The sequence below is a fragment of the Numida meleagris genome, chromosome 9 (assembly GCF_002078875.1).
Source record: "Numida meleagris isolate 19003 breed g44 Domestic line chromosome 9, NumMel1.0, whole genome shotgun sequence".
NCBI classification, from domain to species: domain Eukaryota; kingdom Metazoa; phylum Chordata; class Aves; order Galliformes; family Numididae; genus Numida; species Numida meleagris.
Window position 1 is genome coordinate 16,384,125 of NC_034417.1, and position 23,793 is coordinate 16,407,917.

Below are 23,793 nucleotides of genomic sequence, written 5' to 3' on the forward strand. Positions count from 1 at the left end.
GAAAGAATAAAAGATGGAGTTCCAGTTTTCTTTGGACATAAGTGCTCTTCAGCCAAACACAGAAGTTCTTGAGATGGTCTCTGTGCACCCCGTACAGAGCTATTCTTCCCAAATCTACATCCCTGCCATCCTCAGGACCAGTGCCCCCCTTTCATCAGTGTCATCTTTATCACAACACCCTAAGATCGATTCTAAAGTACAAAAAATCATACTGATATTTAAATAAAATCTGCCAGGCCAAATCTTAAGAAATCACTGGTTCTTACATCACTTTGAGGTTCTAAGTAGGTGTGCTAATTACCACAGGTTCTGCACTATTCAACTCCAGGTTTTAACTCCTAACATTACACTCAGCTGTGAGGTGGGCATCAGAGGGAGCCACAGTAGTGTGCTCTACGCGCCCATCACCTGGCTGCACCTCATATATGTACAGTGCATGCAAGGAAAGGACCACACCTCCAATACACCTGTTGCTTGTAAACAACTGTCAAAAAACAGAACAGAGAGGAATTCCCAAAGCACATCAACAGGTAAGAGAATTCAGAGTAATATGTGTAAACTTTAGGAATTTTCAAAAAGGCAAGTCCCCAGTTTGATACAGCCTAGTAGTACTGCTCTTACATTTGGGTTGTACGTAGAAAGAGACTGGCTCAGTCCATGACCCATTTCCAGCCAGCGACGTGGCCTGAACTCTAGCAGAATAGTTTCCGGGGTTCAGATGAGTCAGCTTCGCCCCTCCAAGCTTCTTGTATTCCTGTCTGGAAACACATTCTCGCTTCTCCTGAAAGAAAAAAGCAATTTGCAGTTCATGTAAAGATCTTCATATTCTTCACTCTTGAGAATAGGGCATGGCTTCAACATAAGCTCATCTGTATAACGAAATGCCCCGTCTGATTAGTTTTTCTTCAAACAGCTTAAAGAGAGGTGGAATCCAAAAACTGACAAAATAAAACAAAGGAATGAGACTCTGTTTGTTGTGGGGTGTTTGAAATCACCATTCCCATCACTGGTCTGTAGCAGCACTCACAAAGAAGCAAGTTAAAAAAGATTCCATTCTGTGTCTCGGCTGGGACTAAATTGCACGCTGTTCAATTACTAAAGTCTGAGTAATCTACAAATCTCTGAAAGAAAGCAGCCACCATACACACCATACAAAAATTACTTTTCTTAAGAATGCCGAGAACAGGTCTATTCTGATGATTACATTTTCAGTGAAAGTCACAAAGGTAACTTTCACAGTGCTACCAGATCTCCAAGCTTTTTATTACAGCCTGCACTGTAAATGATTAAAAACATTATATCCCCCCCTTACTCAGTTCTGAGTTATATTTGGTATTTCAAAGCATAATAAAGGTGATAATTTTGAAGCTCTTTCAGATTTTCATTTACAAACTGCAGGTAACCCCTGCGGGCAACAAGACCAATACAGAACTCCATAGATTAATTCGGATGGCAGGCTGGCTGCTAAGTCACTGTCCGTGGCATCAAGTGCTGTGTGAGCCTCAGCAAACTCAAGTGCGACGATGTCAGCTTTTAGTCACAGAGGCTCTTCATGTAGCACTATGTCTTTTGTGCCATAAAAGTCAAAGTGGGAAAAATATTCTACAGTTGTACTTAAACCTGGATTCTCTGAGGCTGAAAATACAGGCTGAAAAATACTACCTTGCATAGCCAGTCTGATGTGACAAGGTAAAAGTACACACTAGAGTAACAAGCGGTAAATATTAACAGAAAAGTGTCAAATCAAATCCTCACCTCTCCATGCTGCCCATACTTGATTTCATACATTAATATCAGCCCATTCGGATTTGTAGGCTCTAACCACTTCAGGTAGACGGTATTTTCTTCTTTTGCTTCCCATGCTACTGTTCCTGGAATGTTATCTGCTCCCTCTGTAAAATATTTACAAGTGATGTGGGAAGAATACCCACTGCTGAAACAGGAACTTAGGCAACAGTTGATGGTCGGGGAAAAAATGAAAGTTCATACTGTTCTTTAGGTCACAAAGCATTGAAGTAAGTACTGTCTGATGATCCAGAGAACAAAATGCATCGGCCAGGGTCTGGCTGGATAGACTAGCATTGCGTGAACTGCTGATAGCCAAAAGTGAAGGAGTATATACAGCTTCATCAGATAGCAGTGCTGTTTTAGTAAACGTGCTATATTTGCATGACACAGAACTGTTTATCAGCATTTGGTTCTTCACTCCAAGCCTTTCACTAGGCCAAAGCCACGCAGACACAGCTACTCCCACCAAAAGGCAAACAACCGCCTGCTATAAAGACAGCACGATCTGCCCCACTGACAGCCCTTCTCTGTAGGTAATCTTAGGAAACTAGTCAGTCTAAAACAGAGTCTCATCAGCAACTCAGCAGTTGCGTTTATCCCCAGTCATTTTCACTCCTGGCTATTTTATGATTTTTATTCAAATCCTAACAGAAGTATGAAGACAGTTTCAGTCTGAGGTTCAGTATAAAATAAAATAATTTAGCTTTTAGTTTTCAAAATCATACACTAAAAATCTGGGAATGCTTATTACAGATGAAAGGGACAAAATTCCTCACAGAATTCCTTATTTCCTTGAAATAAGCAATACCTTTACCGACACAGCTCAACCTGGATTAAGAGAGAAACAAAGCAAAATTACTACCACTCTGCATCAAATATTCCCAGAGATCTACTGGAGTCAGAAGCTCTTTGCTGGACGCACATGAGCTTACACTAAAATCTATTCTTCTCAGAAGAAGTACAAGCTGTATAATTCCCAAACATGAGTAGAGCATTCAGTGTTTCTTATCTAAAGTATTCTAGACGCCCATGACTGGGCACAAAGCAACTCAGTACTTCTCCTGTTTCCAGGCTGGACAAATGCTTGGCCATTCTGTGACAGAAGAAATGTTTGGCAAGCATTTCCACCAGCAGAACTAACATCTGTAAACAGTTCAGCATGAACACAGCAAAACTGAACACCAGCAGAGAAACGCTCCCTTGTCTCTATTCAGCATGCAGGGAACTGAAGAATAAACCTTTTAATCCATCATGTCTGTGGCTCTCATCTACAAAGCTGGGAAACCATTTCTCTCATAATCATCTAGGTACTGGAAGCAGGGCTGCCCTTCTCCAGATCAGAGGACAAGCTCAATACAGATGACTCAGTACACAGGAGAGAGCAGACAAGACAATTAAGCTACTGCTACAAAGTTTCATACAGTTCCAATTTATCTTCTTGCATTCAGTTTTTATTTTATGCTCCCAACACTTCTGTAATCTGTTTTCAAAGATTTGTCCCCCCTGAGATTCAACTCTTCCCAGAAAAAAAGAACAAAACAAAACCTTTATGCTTATGAGAGCATACCTGAAGGCATGGTTCTTGCAAAGACGAAGTTGGAAGCGCTGCAACCAAGCGTGTCAGCTTCATGGTTGCAGCTGTGAATATCAATGCGGTAAAGAGTAAAAGGCTGGAGATGGGATATCACAGTTCTCTCCTTGCCATCCACTTTGGTCTCAAAGAACGGGTATTCCACCTCACTCTCCTCTGTGTCAGACACATTGGTGAAGTGATCTGTCCCAGTTGTGTTCCTGTTTCGAGTGGCCAAAGTGGCATTTGCGATTCGGAACACATCCCTCCGCTTCCGATCAGGTCTGTGGAGCAGACAGACAAATACAGAAAAAAGGCCTCTTTAGAGGAAATTCACTTTTCCTCTAGGTTCAGAAAAACTGGTGGAAAAACACGTAAAATAAGTAAGTGCTATTAAGAAGAAAAGCTACATACAAAGAATACTGCAAGGCAAGAAAACAGTTCTCTCTTTAGCTGAACCTGCAGAGCGTCAGCACATCCTATTGCTCTTTCTGAAAACAATTTCCATTCTGAAGCTCAAAGTGAGCCTCAAGATACATGTGCAAACTTCTGACCACCCTGGTGCTGGCACAGTAAACTGAATAGCAAAGACAGTTTCTCTGTTATTTAATAAGCAAACTGGATTTGTATTTAATTACAATAATGTTGAAGCTTAAAATAAAAATCAGATGGTAAAGGTTTAAAAGGTTAGGGAAAAAACTGCTCTGAAGTTTGCTCAAGTAGCAGCGCTAACTCTCAGTGGGCTTAACTTGTTGTTCTTCTCAGTTGCAATGGAACTGCAGAACTCTGAATGCACTGGACCGAGAAAAGAAACTTTGGATGGCAGCTGAAAGCCATGAAAGTCAACAACCACTAATGCGTGGTCATGTGTTTATCTCTGATTCTCTTACCTAACAGAACCTCTACAAAGGAACAATCTTCCTAGATGAGAAAACACAGCACTGGTTTTGTGTATAGCAAAGAGTTCACCGAGCAACTTCGCCTTGCATCTATATGAGATTCATGCACCAAATTAAAAATGTGAGGATTTACAGCAACACCACTACTTTCTCAAGCCTAAGGAACAGCTATAATGGCCCGGCTTGAGTGGCAGTGCAAACATCAATATAAAAATATTCTATATTTTGCTGGTATGAGCTAACCAACACACAATTGCTAAATAAAAGACACATCACTTGATCTTGTGTCAAGTCCATGTCTGCTTTGCCCATAAGCACTAACTATGTAGGCAAGCGGGCTACACCTCCCACTCTCCTCCTCGCTGAATTCACCTGCACTGCTCACACCTGGAAAGCAGTGCACCAGGGCAATTAATTGGCTTGAATCCTGCCCCATCTGCCACCACTTAGCCAGCGCCCATTTAGCACCTGGTCAGTGCAACGGTTATCAGTAACAAAGGTGAAGCCTACCACGTTCCTACCACAGTAAGCTGCAGATCAGGCGAGTAAGGTCTTCCCCAAGCACACAAGGGGAAAAAGCTGATGCAACAGGAGAAATTAATTCACTATCTGACAAAATGTCAGAGCATTCAGTCACAAAGCAGCATGTTGCAGAGTGAGCCAAAAACAGCCTGACTTGATTTTGAAATCTGGCAGAGACTGGATGAATTTTTTTTAGGAGTTGCCTACGAAATTTTCCAAAATCCTTTTACTATGTCTTGAGGAATCGCTTTGACACTCTCAGATGCCATGTAAACCACAGGACAGAAATAAACAAAGACAAGAAAGAAGCTTCTTCAAGTCACCAACAAATTGTTTTAAGAAACATACACACCAATTTAATTTCTTGTCAGTGGGACGTGTGAGCACTTCATAGGAGAAGTAAGCATTTGCTTCTCCTCTACAGTGATATTTATGGAAGTTACTAATCCTATCTAACTTGCTTTGGAAGAGTACTCATTGACTGTTTTAATTCAGTGGAAAGAAAAAAACTTTTCAAGTGCTAAAAGTACATGGAATGACCTTCACTGAACTGATGAACACTTGCACAAATCTTGTGATAAAAGCGGTGAAAATACAAAGCTTGTTTCCAATCAACCACAAAAGCACACATTAAAGTATGAACCCAGAAAACAAGTCTTAATCCACCACCTTTATGGGATGCAAGACGTTTCACTCCTTGGTGGTATCTGAAAAAAAAAAGTACGGTTCTACCCAGTCTTTGGGGAAAAACAAAGAGAAAGCAACACAAAACTTGGTGGTGAAAACTACAATCATATCATGGAGAGAAAAAGGCCTACAGGAAAACAAGGCAAACGTGATTAAAACATCAAGAGATTGGACGCTACTGCTTTGCTGTCAAGCAGTTTCCTGCTCCGGTGAAAGGCACAGATAAAGATGAAAAAGCAAGTACTCAAGAAAACAAGGAAAATACTAGAGATAAAAACATGAAAATTCACCTACTCTGTTAAAGGAAGGAAGAGAAATAGGACTATGTAGAAATAAAATCAAATTGACATTGGTTAAAAAAAAAAAAGCCATTCAAAATGAAAGCTAACTGTTCTTATGCTCTATGTCAATTTTGTAATTACTTCTGAGATATCTTCTATTATAAACAGCATGAATCTCATCCTGCTCATTACAGAACCCAGAAACTGCCTGAATAACTTTTCCTCCTGTGGTCATAAGTGCCTGTTCAAGACTAACCAGAGTCCGAACATTTGAAATCTACCTCATGACTACAATAATCACAGTGACACAAAAATTGCACACAATATTAGATCAACAGACTTCAAGCAACCTTAAAACCACACAGCTGAATATTTTCATGCAGTATCACATGCTGCATTTCTTTCATAATATCCTGGAGACAGGTATGGAAACACTGGAAACAAATACCACTACTGAGGCTTACGTTAACACATTCAGTAACTTTCCCCTTCGGAAATAAAAGAACACGGACATCAGCAGGTAACAAGCTGCTTAGATTTGTCCCAGAGAGATATTTCACTAGCTCCTAATCTCTAATTTCCCTAACATAACATCTAAAGTTGCTTAGCTATGCAGCTATTTCTGAACATTATATCTTATCTACCTTTGCTGTTACAAAACACACCCTTATGGCAATAAGTTAAGTAAAAGGGGAAACAGTCAAGCTTTCAGGAAATTCTTTGTGAACTGATCAGCTCATTTGTTACTGTCTGAGTTCAAAGTTCTGAGGTTTCCCTTTTGTTTCAGGAAATGCAAGAAAATCAGCAAGAAAAACAACAGATTTTAAATGGCCTGACTTTGCTGAAATAAAAATAATCTTCTGTAAAAGCTGCTCTGATAGATTTTCAGGTAGGTTATAACTTAAAAATGCCTTTCAAAACTCCTTCATATTTCAAAAAATCGAAAATAAGCTCACATTTGTAACATCTCACATTGCACAGAGGGACCTGGGCAGTCATGGTGGCTGCTACCTCACCTTCACAGCTGGTTCTTATCATCTGTAGGGGAACACTGCATAAATTGTACCACGAACACTAAACAGGAACCAGCCACAGCTCAGATACAATACTTAGCATTTCCAAAGAGAGATGGTATTTATTTCATCATTTTTTTGGACAAAGCTAAGAAGCACTGCACATACTGTCCCAAAACCAAACAGGTCAATCCAAAACTGCCTTGAATAAAGGTTCAAAAAAAAAAAAAAATCACACTGGAGAGTAATATAACCCAGTTTCAATGAGCAAGAGAGCCACACTTCAGAGTTCTCAAACACAGGGCTTGAACATAAACTTAACCTGTCAACAGCAACAATGGATAGCATGCATGATTCAAAACTGATTCCTTATAGAAACTGTAACATGTTAAACAGCTATATACTGTGTGCTAGGCTCCAGGGTCCAATTACCTGACAAACAGCTCACAGAAAAGATAAATCAGAAATTCAAGGATCAAAATCATCAATTAATTCAGTAGTGTCTACTCTATGATGCAGCATAAATTACCATTCCATGTGATGTGTAAGCAGTAGTGTTTATAACAGAAATAGAAGAGTGGCTATATTAAATATTTCTCCGCAGGATAGACCCAGGAAACTAGTATGCACTCCATAGTAAGAGCAGTGAGAAAGCAAGACCAGTTTCATTTCTGTAAGGTGAATACATCTGCAAATTTCAAAAGCAAATAAATCTTCAGATTGGGAACATAAGCACTTAAATGGCTTTTTAGAGGAAGATTACATTTGAAATCCTTCATCTGCCATGTATTGCTCATCTTTGAAACTCTCAGAGACAAAGAGCTGCTCAAGTGACTCTTGACTCCGAAAATAAACCATCACTGAAGTCTTCGAACGATATAGGTAAGAACTCATACTATTAGCTAAAATTGAGAGAACAGGGCAAAAATTAGCGACTAAGAGAAACTGCAAAGTAAAAAGATTGCAGATTGTCTCATATACATTGAGAGACAACGTTAACATGTTTCAGGTATTACCTACATTCACTTTTTCATTCATGAAGCCTGAGCACTAGGAAATGTTAAAAAAAAATGCAATTAGCCAAAGACCATCACCTGGGGACAAAGATGGAGTTGTGAAGGAAGTTCTCAAAGACTTTCCGATATTCTGCTTCCTCCTTCTCAGCTTGTTTTTCTGCCTCTGTCTTGGGACAAGCACAACAAGGTCCTTTTTCTCCCCCACAGCCCTCTGGCTTGGTGGGTTCAGTAGCTTCTTCTGTATCAATGGTCCCATCAGCATATCTTCGAATTGGGACTTTATCTTAAAAGAAAACAGGCGGCTTATTGCTTTTCTCTCTGTATTATAAACATGGTAACAATCCACATTTACACATTCCTTTCTACTTGTAGTTCTTCACAAAAGTACTGTGAAGCACAGCACAAGCTTTAGCCCTTGTAAATAATCTACCCTAGCAGGTAAGAGCTACAGGCATTTCAAAACAACTATGTTCAGTTAGCCTACCTTTGGAGCAGTAATTGTGTCTGTAAAGGTAACTGTCCTGAGGTTGCTGCTGCCATCGTACAATATAGTATGAGAGGTTGCCATTGGGAAGAGAGGGAGGATTCCATTTCACAATTAACTGGGAAGAGGAGTTGGATGCTGAAATAACATCCAAGGGAATGGATGGCACTGGCAGGGAAAAAGAAAATGAAGGCATTTTAAACCCAGCACATTCTACAATACATTTGGATGCAAGCTTTTAAAGTAAATCCCAATCAACTTCCATAGCGCAAGAAAAACCACCATCGCATCTCTCAGAGATGATTCCTCCTCATGCCCCACTAGCAATGGTTAGTGTTCAACTAACCATGGGTTCAGCTGTAACCATGTATAGTCTCAATCAAAACTGCATTTAAATTTGCCTTCACCAGTGAGATGTAGCCTGACAGCCTAACTCCAGAAAGCTCTGGAGAAAAAATGATCTGAACAACAACAGAATCTTCATTCAAATTTTAACGCTGCTTTCATAATTACTGGTATTTTCAATCATTACACATATCTGCACATAAATTCAATTTTGTATTAACAGCAGAACTCGCACAGTAAGATAATGAGCAGACTTACAGTGTTACCAACTGTTCACCAAGAGATGAGGATCTTACCTGCAGCATTGGTTCGTATATAAACAATTTCACTTTTTGCTCCATGAATGTGATGGTTTTCCATCATTGTGAGGGTAACAGCCTTGACATAAATAGCATATTGAGTCCAAGGTTTCAATCCCTGCAGTAAAATTCCAGGGTCATTCTCCTTGTTTGGTGGCAGGTCAACATCAACCATATTCCAGCTATTGGAGCCGCATGCATCTTGTCCATCATACTCTGTCACATTTTTGAACGGCCTGAAACATTGAAAGAAAAAATTGTGCAAGATATTTATCTTCTCCTAAAAACTGTCACACATTTATGCAAGTACCTCACTTCAATGTTGTCTCACCTTAGCCTTGCACCTAACACCATTCTGATCCTCCCTTTCACCCCTTGCAAACTGCTTGCAGAGTAATTAATGTACCCATTTGTATTTCAACTCTACTTTAAATCTGAGATGTTACAAAGATATGCAAAGGTAGACAGACCTCCGAAGAAATTCCGCTTCCTCCAGCAACTGGCTCCTACTTTAAGAGATACTAGTGCAGAAAATTACTGAGGTTGAGTAACCTAAATGATTTCAAATACTGAGTAAGACAAGTCATCAAGGCGATAGGTAAAACACGTGATACATGACATCTTCTTAGTACTATGATTAGAAAAGATCTCAGCAGAAACAACACTATGACTTAGAGAACTCCAAATCAGTGCCCTGAGAATACTCAAGCCATCCAACTCATTTTCTAGAATTTGAAACTACCCAATGGATTTGGAATCTATTTATAGTCTTCAGTCAAGATAATCCTCATTTGAAAGGGGGTTTTTACTCAAACAAGAATAGAAATTGAATGAATTATGTAAACTGAATGAAATATGTAAACTGTGAAATAGAAACTACCTGGAAGACTCTTGCTGACTAACTTGTCTCAGTTAGTAAAACAACAGTCAGAATAAAACTGCCTACTATCCCTCGACTGTCTCCATTAGTCTCTGAAGATATCTACTCACGCTTCTTTGTAGTAAACAGTGAAGCTAATGAGATCTCTGTAATCCGGAGGGCGATACCGTTCCCACGTCAGTTTAATCCGATTCTTCAGTGTTGTGTTGGAAACAAAACGCAGAATGTGGCTTTCGCCTGCAACACAGAAAGACATCACAGGGCAGAGTTATCACTGCACTGCCTAATTGTTTTGCTTAACAGTTATTGCTTTTTCTTATGTATCAGTTTTTGCTAATTAGTCTTTCCAGCAGTGCCTATGATACCACAATATGTGGGCAGCCTTTGACTCCTTATACCTCAGTATTTCATCCTATCATATTTGAGTACTTAGGGGTAAGCACTGGCCGGGCCTTGACAATCATTTCAGTGTATGCGGGAGCTACTTATTCTTTGGGGGTTTTTTTGAAGCACATTTCCTTATAATGCACCATCAGAAAGCTCTTGAAAACTACCTCAGGCTCGCCCTGAATGAGAAATCGAAGTCCTGTTTATTCACAGGACTTGTTTAGTCGCACTAAATTCATCACCCAATTGCAATGCACAGGTAGAGATGTAAGTGGCCTCTATATTCTCACTTTCAGAGACAATTTTGGACAATTACAATTTGTTTTTCTGGAGAATAGACAAGATAGAGAGGATAAAGAAGTTTAAATTCCTACTCAATACAGGCTGGACCAAAACCTCCAGAACTCAGATCATATACTGCACAACCATTTGATGGCAGCAGCTTCCAGCTACTCTTCTGAACAGAGCTGGATGGAAGCTGGCAGCTTTGAAATGAATGGCTTCCCACTACCAAGTCACTGAGTTATCCAATCCAAAACAAAATAGCGTTTTAAAAACTTAATGCTTGGACGAAGAAATTGTGTTCTAAAGTGTCAACTGTGTGACAGTTTCTAATGTTTCATACAAGTCTCTGAAAATAAAGGGGGTTTCACCCTCATGTACACTGGCACTGTTGGTGCTATCTTTTCAAAGGCAGTTTAGCTTTTGTTGATTCTTTTCCCCTTCTCAGGGTCAGAAAGCTTTCTGTAATGTTTTTTTTTTTTAAACAGGCAGCGGCTGGCACTTGCCTCAGTGGTAGTAAGGACTTGCTGTGTGTCTGTAACTCCTCCAGGACTGCAAGCCTTTGCTCTATTGAATGTGCAAAGAATGGAGTGTGCTTACAACAAGGATCTATGCCATCTGCATTTATGCATCATGCCTAAAGAGACATTCAGCAGAGTACGTGCCCTAGTTTTGTGAATACCATCCTGAACAAGGGGACTTGACTTACACACAAGATACATTTTAATTTACTCAGCTCCAAGAGCACCACAAACAGTCCAAAGAAAAATGCACTGTTAGTTCTAAGAGTTTGAGTGTGAGGTCAAAACTGTAAGCATTCTGTCTTCTTAATTCCTACAAGAGAGATTGCTTGTAAGTGAGTTAGTTACACCTGGAGACCTTATGTGAACTCCACCAAAGCCTACAGAGGACTTTCCAGTAACTTTGACCATCACAGAATTCAAAATTAAATGCAGACACTGAAGTTTTAGCACACTGCAGAGCACTAAAAATAGTCTGCAAATCAAAAGCAATCTGAAAAATAAAGCACAAAAAATTGAGTGTGCAACAAGCACATCTAGTAACAAGATGCAATATTTGGCAGGAGCCAAAAAGAAGCTCAGACGTAACACAAATGGTTTATTTTAGTGTCCGTGAAATTGTTATGTTGGCAGCTTCCTTAGAAGAGTACACACATCTGAGAGAGATAAATACCAGTAATTATGTAAATTTGCAAAGGAAACAGAGCAACTGCTCTTCATTGGCCATCCCAAACCCAAGATTTTATTGACTCTTTTCCTATTGTTATAGGATGCTGCTGTCACAAAAAAGTATACTGAAAGCAGATTTCTTCATCCGTTTTTATAGATGATGTAGTGACTATGTAACCACAATTTTCCACAAATACAAACATACTTTCAGCTACATTTACACCAACTAATCAAGCAGAATGATTGAAAGCCTAGCATAGTTTCTAACCTCGACATGTTGTAATAGTGAACAACATGGCTATGTAGTGAATGGTTTTTTGTTTTGTTTTTGTGTTTTAACTTACAAGAGGCTCTCTCCCCATTGTTCCTTGGATTTATGTCTCCTTTGCTCTGTCGCCCTTTGGTTCCAGAAACTTCCTCCATACGGTAGATCTCAGAAACACACAGTTTAGGATTAAATGCAAAGTACATTTTCCCCTCCTTGATCGTCAAGTTATGATGGTTCCAGTCCCACAGCTGCTGCAAATTGTGGTTATCAAGCACATAAAAAGAATAATTCCTAGAAGAAAGTATTTGAAGGAGAATATCAGTTTTAATTCATCACCAATTCCCACCAAGAATACCTTAATACAAGCAAACTTTAAAATACTGTACCTTCTCTCTTTACTTTAAATCAGTATTCAGCAGAATATATGATTTTCTTCTCTCCCATGGAGCACTTTTTTCTGACTGCTCGCTTTGGTCAGAGGGCGGGGGAATGACTAACAGTGGACCCCAGGGCTGACACCACACTTTGTAAAGCCCACTCCAACATATGTTTTAATCACGGATAAAAATACAAGCTGCTGGAAGGAATATAAATTCATGTCCTGTGGACAGCAGACCTCTACAATAGATTTTCCTTCCTGTGGCAAACGTGAATCAATGTCCTTGTATACCTTATGGGAAGAAAAGCAAGCTGCAGTTCTGGCGATAAATAAAAAAGTGAACACAGCTGACTTGCTTATGTTTACAAAAGCAACTGTAAGAGTTTGCATAGTGAAGCTTCCTTGCCTCTGTGTCTTAGTTTACCTTCTGGCCCAGTAGAAGCTTCCTGTGCTGTGCCAAGTACAGTTGCGCCTATACATCAAAAGTGACAGGGAAGAGCTGCAGAGACTGCACAGCGCAGGACCCACACTTGGAAGTGCAGAGCTCATAACACAGGCAGCAGCAGCATGTGCTGAGCCCATTCCTGAAGCACAGCAGGGGAAAAACATGAGCATCCTTTATTTCCACACACGTTAAATGCAAAGTTGTTTGTGTAAATCCTATCACACAGTAAGAAGAAATTCCCGGTGCCACTCAGTTGTGCTGAACTGAAAAAAAAAACAGGTGCAGCAAAAGCAAGATAATAGGCTGCACACCAGCAGTAAGACAACACCTGCAAAAACAGACTTTGGGATGGCAGAGACAGGAATGCACCATTAGGAAATGAGTTAAAGGTTTGTGTAGCTGATGGACTTAAATCAAAAGAACCTATTATGTCAGCGTTTACAATATTATTGTCTGGAAAGTCCTACCAATGTAAGTACATCGACATAAAATTGATTATTAGCACAATAAATCCCTGCAACCTGTGCAAGCCATTTTACCTCAGTAAGCTCCCATCAGCACAGTTAAAACTACAAATCCTATGCATCCTTTCACCTGCAGGCAGAGTTAGCCAGGGTAACATGGCAGACAAACCATGCTGCTCATAAGAAGCTGGCATACTAGAGACATATTTATGGTTTTCTCTCCACTGTTTCAACTAAAATTTAACATTCATTCCTCCCTCACTCAACGTGAAGTGAGAACTGCATTCTGGTTGCAACCTGCACAGAATACAGCTGTGTTTTCTCATAACACACCAAAATGCTCAGAGTATTTTCAGAACAATGTGAAAGAGAAGTGCTTTGTCCTATTTCCAAGCGTCCCCTACGTATCCAGGGCTTGATTACTAATAAAAGTGATACACCTGGAACCACTGCAGTAAGATGCTAAGAAGAATGTGCCCTGGTGACTAATAGCAGAAAAGGGGAGTACATGCATGCATGTTAAATGCTTCTTGCCAGGAGAGAACAGTGATGCTACACTGCACGTGGGACTCAACAGATACCACCAAAAAGTGAGTTTATTTGTTACAGATGACTAAAATCCCTGCAGCTCCCTGTGCACTCCTCAGAAGATGACACTTCACTATAATAAGCTGTGTGATTAAGCAATGGCAACTAAGCTTTTCAGCAAAGAGCTGAAAAGCTGGACTCAGATTTAATGCAATAAACAGGTGTGGCTCTACGGCTACAGAAACCATCTTAAATATTTAATAACAGCCCAGCCTGTCTCCTGCTCATAAATGAGGCAATTATGCTTCAGACATAGGAGATAATTCTTGTATTAAAGCACAAGAAATAATACTTGTATTTCAAGAGTCGGACAAATGGGGCAAACCAAGTACACACGGGTGCTTTACACAACTGCGCACCAGCTGGGACAGTCTGGGATTTCAATGGACTGTACTTCTAAAGGCATCCACACAAGTTTGAGCAGCAGTCTGAGGCAAGACAAACAAGTCCTAGGGGTTCCTATATACACTGAGAGTATAAATTAGTGGAAGTTATTCTGGCACCACGCAAAGCACCAAGGAAACCAGACCTGGAATGCTAAATCCAGTCCCAGGCACAGGAGAAGTGCAATGCTCTGTGGCTCAGAAGGTGCAGCAGCAGGCAATGGGAGGGCACTTATGGCTTGGGTTGTAAATAATGATTATATCAGACATTGGCTCCAACAGCTGTGGAAAAAATAGGGATGTCAAGGAAGATAGTATGGAAAGAATAGAAGATTCAGTGTAGGAAAACAAAGCACTGCAACTCAAACCACTGAGAGCATATCAATGTAAATGACTGGAGACCACGACTTGAAGGACAGGCTGAACTTCTGAACAGGAGGAGGAGGCAAGTCTGGTCCCAGGCTGTGCATAAAGAGCCTCAAGGCAACCTGCATAACCCACCCACAGGAGAGCACTCCCACAAGGTGATGTATATCCCAACTGCAGAGCACCCACAGCTACTTAATTATTGACTGCATACATTAGAAACCTGCTTCACACTGTATCTGCACACAATGCTGCATCTGTCCGCATACAGCGTAAAGCAATGATGCAGAACACTACATTCACAGCGAGAGGAGATACTGGTAAAGAAAGTGATCTATATAACAAGCTTTCAATCACCTTTTATCCCCCTTCACAGCATATATGACACCAAAAGCTCTGGGAAGAGAGTAATGACCAGATAAGTTTGCTGCTAAAAGGAGGTTAACACACAATCTGCAAGGGCAAGTGACTTGCACCAGAAAGGGAACAAGAACTAGCAAAGGACTGTGAATGGCTGCAATGGATGTGCTGGCTACAGAAGACCAGGCTAGTGGCAGACAGAGCTTGATGAGCCTGGAACGAGACAAGTGACCTGTAGGACACACAGAGAAGCTGTTCATCTCTCAGTGCTACAGTGAAGAGAACAAGAAATCCCGCTAGGCCAGTTAGAATATCAAGCAATACGAGAGCAAAAAGGAAAATACTTATTGCTTCACACATACAAAACATTAGCTAACAAGTTGCCTATTAACTTGGCACACGTTCCACACCTATGTGGCCCTGATCAGTGATGAGAACCTGATGGTAACAGAGCCAAACGTGTACACAGTAGCATGACAGGGAGCAGTTGTGCCCTGGCCATCATCTCACTTGCTCCTTAAGGCCACAAATTACTCAAGTTCCAGGTACCCAACACTTGGAGAAGTGCTGCCCACGTGACACTCACTCACAGGGCAGAGATGAGCACACAGCATTCAGCAGAGGACAAGACAGTCAGGCAGAGTGGGCCCCAGACTATGAATGAAAATCCTGCAGTGAACACAGAGACCCTTCGAGCACATCTCCAATTCAGTTTCCCTATACACAGAGGGGACGTTTTTTTGTGGTGGGAATGCATTCCCTACTGACATGGTGTTCAAGAGAGGTAATGAATATCCTGAAAACAACTGAAGAAATTAAATTCCATATAATCTTCTCATGTTCTGCGACAAACAAGGCAGGCATCAGTAACTGAGTAAGGAAGAAATACTGAAGTACTGTTTTGCTAAAGCAACAGTGCAGTGGGGTCAGCCATGTAATGAACAAATCTCCTAATGGTGCTTAATATAACCTCCCTCTCACCCCTCATGGCAGCACTGCCATAAACTACTGTTCGAGTACAACAGTACTTCCCCCCAGCACTACCCCACTCCCTGATGTTCACAGCTCTGCCAAAGTCCTAGTTTAAGCTCGCTTCTTCCTTGCCAGGTGTCTGCTTTCATCTAAATATTTTTCGAAATGTTATTAGATTGTGGCAATGCCTAAATTACGCTAGGCATTTTCCAGGCGAAGCGCCCCTGACACCAGTATGCAACTGGGGACATTTCCTAGCAATCACAAGTTTTAGCTCAGGTAACTTGACTTCCCTCAGCTCCATTTTCCTCTTCAACACTGCCCCATTTACTTTTCTCGTTGAGAATCAGATTTTAAAACCTGTCATTTCTCTTCACATCAGCTCCGGCTAATATCTGCTTACTGACATACAAGGTAACAGCAACATACATACTACTTAAAACTCAAAGCTGAACTCAAATTTAAGGAGTACAAAAGAGAGGGAGAAGAGGGGTAGGAGAAAAGACAAACATAACTGGAGTGTCTGTTAGAGCACAACACATCGTAAACGGCTGAACAAGCCTTGTGCTCGGCAAAGTGACGAAGCCTCTAGGATTTGCAATGAGAAACAAGCTTTTCCATAGAGCCAACATTCTTACTGAAAAAAACTGTTTTTCAAGTGCAAGATGAAGAGCTGCCCTTTAACTTGCTCTGTCAGATGATGGAATTTGAAGAATTTAAGGCTGACCGAAGACTAGCCTGAGAGAAGCAGGGAGGTTGTGAAGAATCCCTCATGCTGTAACTTTATCCTGTCAGGGCAGATAAACCAGACATAGGCAACCTTTCCCATGACCTTCCCACTACCTTTTCCTATACAATTACCTAAAATTCTTTAATAATTCTCTCATTACTGACAGAGACTTGCTTCTCCCACAGAATATTGGTTTAAACATGAACTGAAACTTGATTCAGGAAGGGAAGGAGAAACACAGCTTGCTGAACGAACATCAACACACCTGAGCACTGCAAGTTCCTTGCAGGTTAAGAACTTCTGTTTCTGCTACCTATACCATCATGGAGAAACAGGAGCCGTACACAACTGTAACTGCAAAGTAGCTAAAGCATCACACATTCTATATGCATTACAGAAACAGAATAACCCACAGCAACCATTTCAGGGGGATCAACTTTATTCTTCCTGACCAAGCTACCTTCTGCTTGACAGACAATTAATTTAAAGTTAGTATTTTAAGGAATTGCAAACAATCACAACTTGCAAACTATTTCATACTAGTTGAGTCTCTTCTACTTGCAATCTCTTCATTGGTGAAATTTATTAGCAGAAGAGATGATTGTATAAGCAGTACGTGAATGTTCATTAGGAGACTTCCGTGGCTTTCTATTAAAAATTAAATTGCAGCTACAAGTGTATAAACACTTACCCATCCACCTGTTCCTCTCCCAAAATATACCGCAGGTTCTTCAAGAAAGACAGGGAAACTAATGCATGGGAATGGCGAATCTTCACATATCCTGTTACTGTCTCAATCAGACCCATGAAATTCTCCAGTTCTGAAGCAATGTTATCTATATTAAGAAAAATACAGTATTATTCTAAAATCCATAGCTTTATTCAATATTCTACTTAGTACCAGTTTAGTAAAAGAAAACATTTGCATTTGTTGCTTTTGAAAATGGCAAACGATAGTATTCCTCCTGAAGCAGTGGTGAACTGTGCAGACAGATGGCTGAAGGACAAAAATCAAGACAGAGCAGCACTCCAAAGACACTCTTGCTTTTCTGTATTGTTATACACGTTTCTTCCCCAGACATTGCACTCTGAAGACAGCACCAAATACTAAGTCAGCGTTCTGGCAGGGCTGAAAAGACCCTCCTGTAAATGTACACATCCATGGGAATGGAATTGCTCTTCAGTTCCAGAGCAAGGCTCACACAGAAACCGCCACTGGAAAACGGAGAATGAGACTGAAGAGAAATGTGAAGAGGTAGAGAAGTGTGCTAAGTGTGGTCTCCAATGGGGCATAAAACACTGATTTCAGTGACTTAGAAAGGTTTGCCTATCAAACCTGGAACTCTATGAAACAACGAAGACAAAACCATAAGGATGTCCTCATCCCACAGACCATGTTCCACATAGCACACTAAAAGTGATTTTCCACACAAAGTTATTTAAAACTCCTCAGAGTCATCTCCGCTCTTCAGGACTGCCACCTCCCTAGGATGTGTACTGTCCTTGCCAAGGTCTGCAACATCCCACCCTTCACCAGGCTCAAGGATTGCAGTCCTTGCCTAGTGTCATGCTTTTCAACAGACTTTGATAATAATTAATAAACAACATCCCCCCTTCACACACACTTGCTCCAGGTATCCCAAAAATCTCTCCTAATGTAGAATCTGCTAATAGTAGAACCATGAGTGAAGTAATGAACACATTGCCGTGTCTAAACCATGTAATTTTTACCTAACAGAAGGAAGGGAATCAAATATATCTGGAGGTTTCAACCATAGTCATGAAAGCAAAAAGTACCTTCCCTACAGACAGATTTCCAACAAAAACTAACAGTGATTTTTACTGTGTGTTTCTTTAAAAGCTCACCAACTGTCAGCATTTCCCTGACTGATGAATCACATCCCTGACAAATTTAATCCAGAGCTTGTTCAAGACATGCAACAAAGACGGCCAGCTCACTAACGACGACCATCCAAAGGCACAGTGCTGGACTTTATATGAGTTTTCAGAGCTACTGATTGCATGTTTTAGCAACAGAACACATCTTGCCTTAAAAACTAAGGCTATCTCCTGTCTTACAGTGCCACGCCCTACTTGTGGAGTACTCTTACCTACCTCCCCAGATGCAAGGACTTTCCACTCCTTCACTTTGTTGAGGCTTTATTACTCCTTTGGGACTATTTCTCATCTCCCTGCCTAGTCCTGGTTCCTTGCCCTGCTGAAAAAAGCTAAAGAAAATACCACCTTTCCCTGCTTCATGGTTGGTAGCTGACTACCTATTCCATCCGCATGTTGGAGAATGCTGCTACAAGTGGGCCAACCCAAACAGGAGCACTGCTATGGGACTGGAAAACAAACAGGTCACTGAGTTTTTTATGTTCCTGTTATTACGCTGACAAAAGGAAAATATTAAAAGCAGCCTTATCAGAGGTTCGTAAAGGCAGGGCAGTCACTTACTTCCACGACGGATGTTGATCAGCAAATTCCCCTTGAGAATCGTGCATCCCTGCAACATTTGTGCTGACGTGACAGAGTCGATGGTCTTTGTTTTCCCATCCTCACAAATCTTGGGGCAAGGCCCCTCACAAGGACTGCAGAACATACTGTTTGGAAAGAAAAGGAGACTGAAAATAAGCAGTGATACACAGCTCAGATTCCACAGACTGCTTTGAATTCAATTTTGAAAGACAATTCCACATAAAGCTTCGGGAAATGCATCAACCTACAGTGGAAGTTACCACACTTGTGCAGACTTACAGGTAAACATAACACACTTGTAGGACACAAGAGAGGCTGGAACATCACACCTCCTGTCGACAGCAACATGGGAGCAATCAAATGGACTCCTACCTGCTGTTTGCCAGTTTCTTAAAGGCTCTCTCATCCTGAGCAGAAGGCACTTCAGGTAAAAAACAGTGCCATTTCATTTACTCCAACTTAATTATAACCACAAAGACGACACTTCTAACCTAAACAAACATCAAGTGCTACTGAAGTTTTGTGCTAATTCAGACTCAACCTCCAAAAATTGGCCAGCTAGGAACTGGAGATGGGCAAGTACTGTTACAGATTCTATGAAGTTTTCTTTCTCCGTGCCCTTAAACCAACATTTCAGGATCAGCACTAGTGTTTTAACCTGGGAAAGACAGCTGTGGGTGCATACAGTCCTCAGTGACATGGAGAAAGTGAGCAGTGAATTAGTCACTACTTCTTATAGCGTCAGAGGTATGGAAGTAGCAAGTTCAAACAAACAAAAAGATGCACCTTCATGCAGGACAAAACTCATTTGTGTAACTCACTGCAACAAGGATTGAGAGAGGCAGACAAGAAGTCTAAACAGATCCAAAATGGATTACACGGATTAAGGGAGAACAGGTCCTCCTGTGACCGTAAAACATCAAGACAGGTATTCAGAAACCTGACTGTCAGGCTGACGTGTCCTGCTTCTCATACTCACAGGCATCCACAAGCATTTTAACAGGCCAAACTCATGGAGTAAGAACGCAGGCTAGCCTAGCCTTTGGCTACAGCAGCTTTGTAAAGACTGTGTCATTAAACACATGTGGAGAAAACATGCCCTCTGATCACACCTTCTGGTTTACGTCTTTCCTGATTCAAACTTGTTTTTGATCTCACTAATGAAAATACTAGAATAAATTGAATTTCACCATCACTGTAGCCTACATCATCGCTTTGGAGGGGAAAAACAGGGAAGAAAAAGAAAAGAGTTCCAAAGACAAAAGCTTCTGATGCCAACAGAGATGAGCGCAGACTTACTATTTATTACCTTTAAAAGAAACTGAGCCCACTTTCTTCTAAGGCTTAAAGAAACATGTAAACTGATAGCAACCATTTTTCATGTGCGAACAGTATAAAGAAAGAAGCTTCCTTTTCTTACTCGTAAGGTCCTGTTTCAAAATCCTGCACTATAACATGCCACAAACCACTAAAAGCTACAGGCACAAGCAAGAGGCATTCAACTAAATGTACAAAGAATGCGGGAAATGCTTTCCATTTGCAACTATTTGTTAACACCACCTCTGGGGAAGAAAACATTCTCTGGCCTTGGGTTACAGCTCCTTTCAATCTCCGCAGCTGAGCACTACACTGAGATAAGATAGGACAGTCATGCACTTCAGTGTAAGCAGCTCAAACAGCTGGGACTACAACCTCAGGTAGATAAGTGAAGGATTTCTCTGGTGAATATTGGGCTTTGAGCAAACGCAGTGTTAAGTTGCTTACAATTAAATGTGAACCGGGGACTGCCTTGCTGCTTGAGTGAATGGATGAACGCCATGCACAGACACACGGCTGGTGCAGGTATCATCACAGCCATCTCTCCAAAAACCTCTATCTTATAGCAGCTTATAAGAGTATCTTTTTAGGATAGTACTATAACACCTTCCCTTACTTATCGAGGTCTGGGTAGCAGGCAACAGAGGCTGTTTGCTTAACCCCAGGTGAAATAAGAAAGTGGTAAGTACACATCACTCCAACTGTTAGAATGAAATAAGTGGAGGTGAGTTACAACCTTACAGAAATTTATTCTGTATAATATTATCTACATCACTTTTACAACCAACTTCATGATTGTTCTCTTCTAAAACATCATTGCTATCTTCTGGAAACAGTGAAAAAAAGGAAATAAAGTTACTAAAGAACACGTCTAAAATGCAAGTATACATAAAGCAGACAACATGTGAAACAAGATAGCTCCTACAGTTTCCTGTGTGTGTGACAATGGTAATCTGCCAATCTCCAGCCCCGTCTTCCTTGGCTCTCACTTCCTTTTGTTGAAGACCTGGTTTTGCACTGTTCTGACCTCCTGAAGTCTTTCAGAACAATCAACATGAACTAACTGTGCACAGGCCATAATTAGACCTCTAAATGATGTCTGAGCAAGCCTTTACTGGGAAGTCATGAAATTTCGAATTACATCTTCCGCAAACGTAACTTGCATGACAAGGCTGCCACAGAGTAGGGAGGGAGGAATAAACAGGTTAACTGCAATGGACTTTCCAGAAGCTGCGTTACCTTTGGCTCCCATTGCGTATGAATCCAGAGGGGCACTCTGCCATGCACTCATCGTTGTGAATCACAAACCTCTCATATTCACTTGTTTCAGTGGCAGGGACTTTGGAGCAGAACTCCTTGGTCACGCAGCGCCAACCCTCGAACTTGTAGGTGTTGGGAGGGCAGGTGGGCATGCAGACCCCTTCGTAGTAGTAGTTGCGGCAGGCCACGCAAGCAGTGTTGTTGTCGGGTGCTGTGCAGCTCCCCAGGCACTCGGGATGGCAACACTCGTTCTGGTCCGTGCAGGCTCTCTTGCCACATGAGCTGGGGCACACTGCAAGAGAGAAGGTAAGAGATGTGAGTAGGAGCTGTGAAATAAGGGGAATGGTATTAAAGAAAAACCCCAATCTGCACAAATCTACATTTTCGTTGCCTGGGCTCTAGAGCATACCTGCAAAAGAACCAATTCCTTTAAAACTGAGAGACAAAAGAGACAAAACTGTCTCTTTTTTTCCTGTTTCAGTTGCCTGAAAATATCTTTTTTGCAGATGAAATTTGTAACGTGAACCAATGAAATAATGCAGTTTTGAAAGGAAGAACAACATCAGGATAATGGAAATAATCCAGTATTCCCCCATCCCAAAGCCCTAGAATTATGGGTTTTTTTTGGTGGTGGTTTTTTTTTTTTTTTTTTCTCCAGTGCTGACTTATTGTCTTTCTAAGCATTTCTTGCCTTCCCCATTTGTACTTCAAATTGGTCTTTACTGGCAAGAAAACAAGCTTCCTTTAAACAACTTAATTACACTTGTACAATAAAGCACTGCTATACTATAGCACACATGGTTAGGTCAACCCCAACGTAGCATCCCAATGTTGCTTATGTATGCAGAATGAGGTTTAATAAAGTACAGATGGTAAACATCAAATACTGTGCAATCACAGGCGCTGCTATTTCCCCCTGAAGAGCATAACAGAATTCTGCCTTATTCTCTAAACCTGGAATTTGGGGATAAAACATGTAAAGTACAAAAAAAAAAAAAGGGGGGGGGGGTGCAAATTTATTGAGACATTTGTTTTCCGTGAAAGCATTTCGGCTTGGAAGAAATGAACAAAGAGCAGAATCGTCACCAGACAATCTCACTATTGTTACATCAAAAGAAGTGGCAGCATTATATTTATGTAACAACAACATTTTGATTGCAGCTTTGTATGGCCCTTTAGCCACCAGAGTTGTGTGCCAGAGGCTCTGTAAACAAACACAGATAGGAAATCTGGTTTGCATTAAGTGACTGTTTTCCACTTTCTAACTTAGCTAAAGAACAGTACCAATAATAACAGCGTAAAACAGAATTTCAGTAGTACAACTCCAGTGCAATCCAAGCAAAGCACCACAAGACATTTAAACTGAGCTATCTGAGCAAAAAGCATACAGCTAGCAAAGAAGCTAATGTCCCAAAATGAACATGGAAGGAACAGAGCCCAGCCTGCAGGGAAACACAGCGTTTTAAGAAACCTTTAACAATTCCACAAAAGAAGTTCTGCACTGCAACTTCTTCCTAACTCTCGAAAACCTGCCATGTGGCAAAGCAGTAATATTTGAGAGGAAATTTCATTCAATTGGTGCAACAAATCAGAAAATCCTTAAATTCCCCCACTCATTAAAAATCAAAATGCTTCACAGCTCTGCATCAGGATCTAAACATTGCTTACAGAAAGGCATTTTCTGCCAGCTTTAAGCTACTGTCCACCTTCAAATGGACTCTTAAGACACACATTGGAGAATTCTGCATTCGTAATCCAAATGGTTTTGTACAGATCTTGCTTCAATTTTTTGCACTTCCCCCCAACTCCTTTTTAAAAGAAGCCCCAGCCGCCAATATTGCAAGTCAAGGCAGGCACCTGAGCACCAACCTGGCTTCTCCTCATACGATCACCACTAGAAACATTCTGCAGAGGAAATTCAACCTGCAGGAGGTGGTGCTGCATGTCCTGCTAGCCAAACTCCGGCAAACCAGGTGAAGGCAGCACAAATACACCTCAGCAGGCCAAAGTGAGGAGGTCTCTGTCGGGACAGCTACTTGCAAAACCCAGAGCAGGAGTGAGGAGGACTGCTAAATAACGCACAGCATGGGTATTCCTCATTTCTTCTGAGGAAGAAAAAAGAACCACCTATATCACATAA

At 41.0% G+C, this 23,793-nt stretch overlaps 1 protein-coding gene across 4 annotated transcripts in view; it reads right to left on the reverse strand.

The window, feature by feature from the left end:
- Positions 1-23,793, reverse strand: part of IGF1R (insulin like growth factor 1 receptor) — a 139,031-nt gene that overhangs the window by 19,540 nt on the left and 95,698 nt on the right. For all 4 annotated transcript variants that reach the window (XM_021406814.1, XM_021406815.1, XM_021406813.1 and 1 more), the window contains exons 3-13: positions 21,633-21,945; positions 19,056-19,201; positions 17,290-17,434; positions 11,988-12,202; positions 9,895-10,021; positions 8,902-9,140; positions 8,261-8,428; positions 7,855-8,059; positions 3,356-3,642; positions 1,756-1,892; positions 622-781 (exon numbers count right to left, since the gene is read on the reverse strand). In XM_021406814.1, the coding sequence (XP_021262489.1) occupies positions 622-781; positions 1,756-1,892; positions 3,356-3,642; positions 7,855-8,059; positions 8,261-8,428; positions 8,902-9,140; positions 9,895-10,021; positions 11,988-12,202; positions 17,290-17,434; positions 19,056-19,201; positions 21,633-21,945 (2,142 nt within the window). The remainder of the gene's footprint in view (positions 1-621; positions 782-1,755; positions 1,893-3,355; positions 3,643-7,854; positions 8,060-8,260; positions 8,429-8,901; positions 9,141-9,894; positions 10,022-11,987; positions 12,203-17,289; positions 17,435-19,055; positions 19,202-21,632; positions 21,946-23,793) is intronic.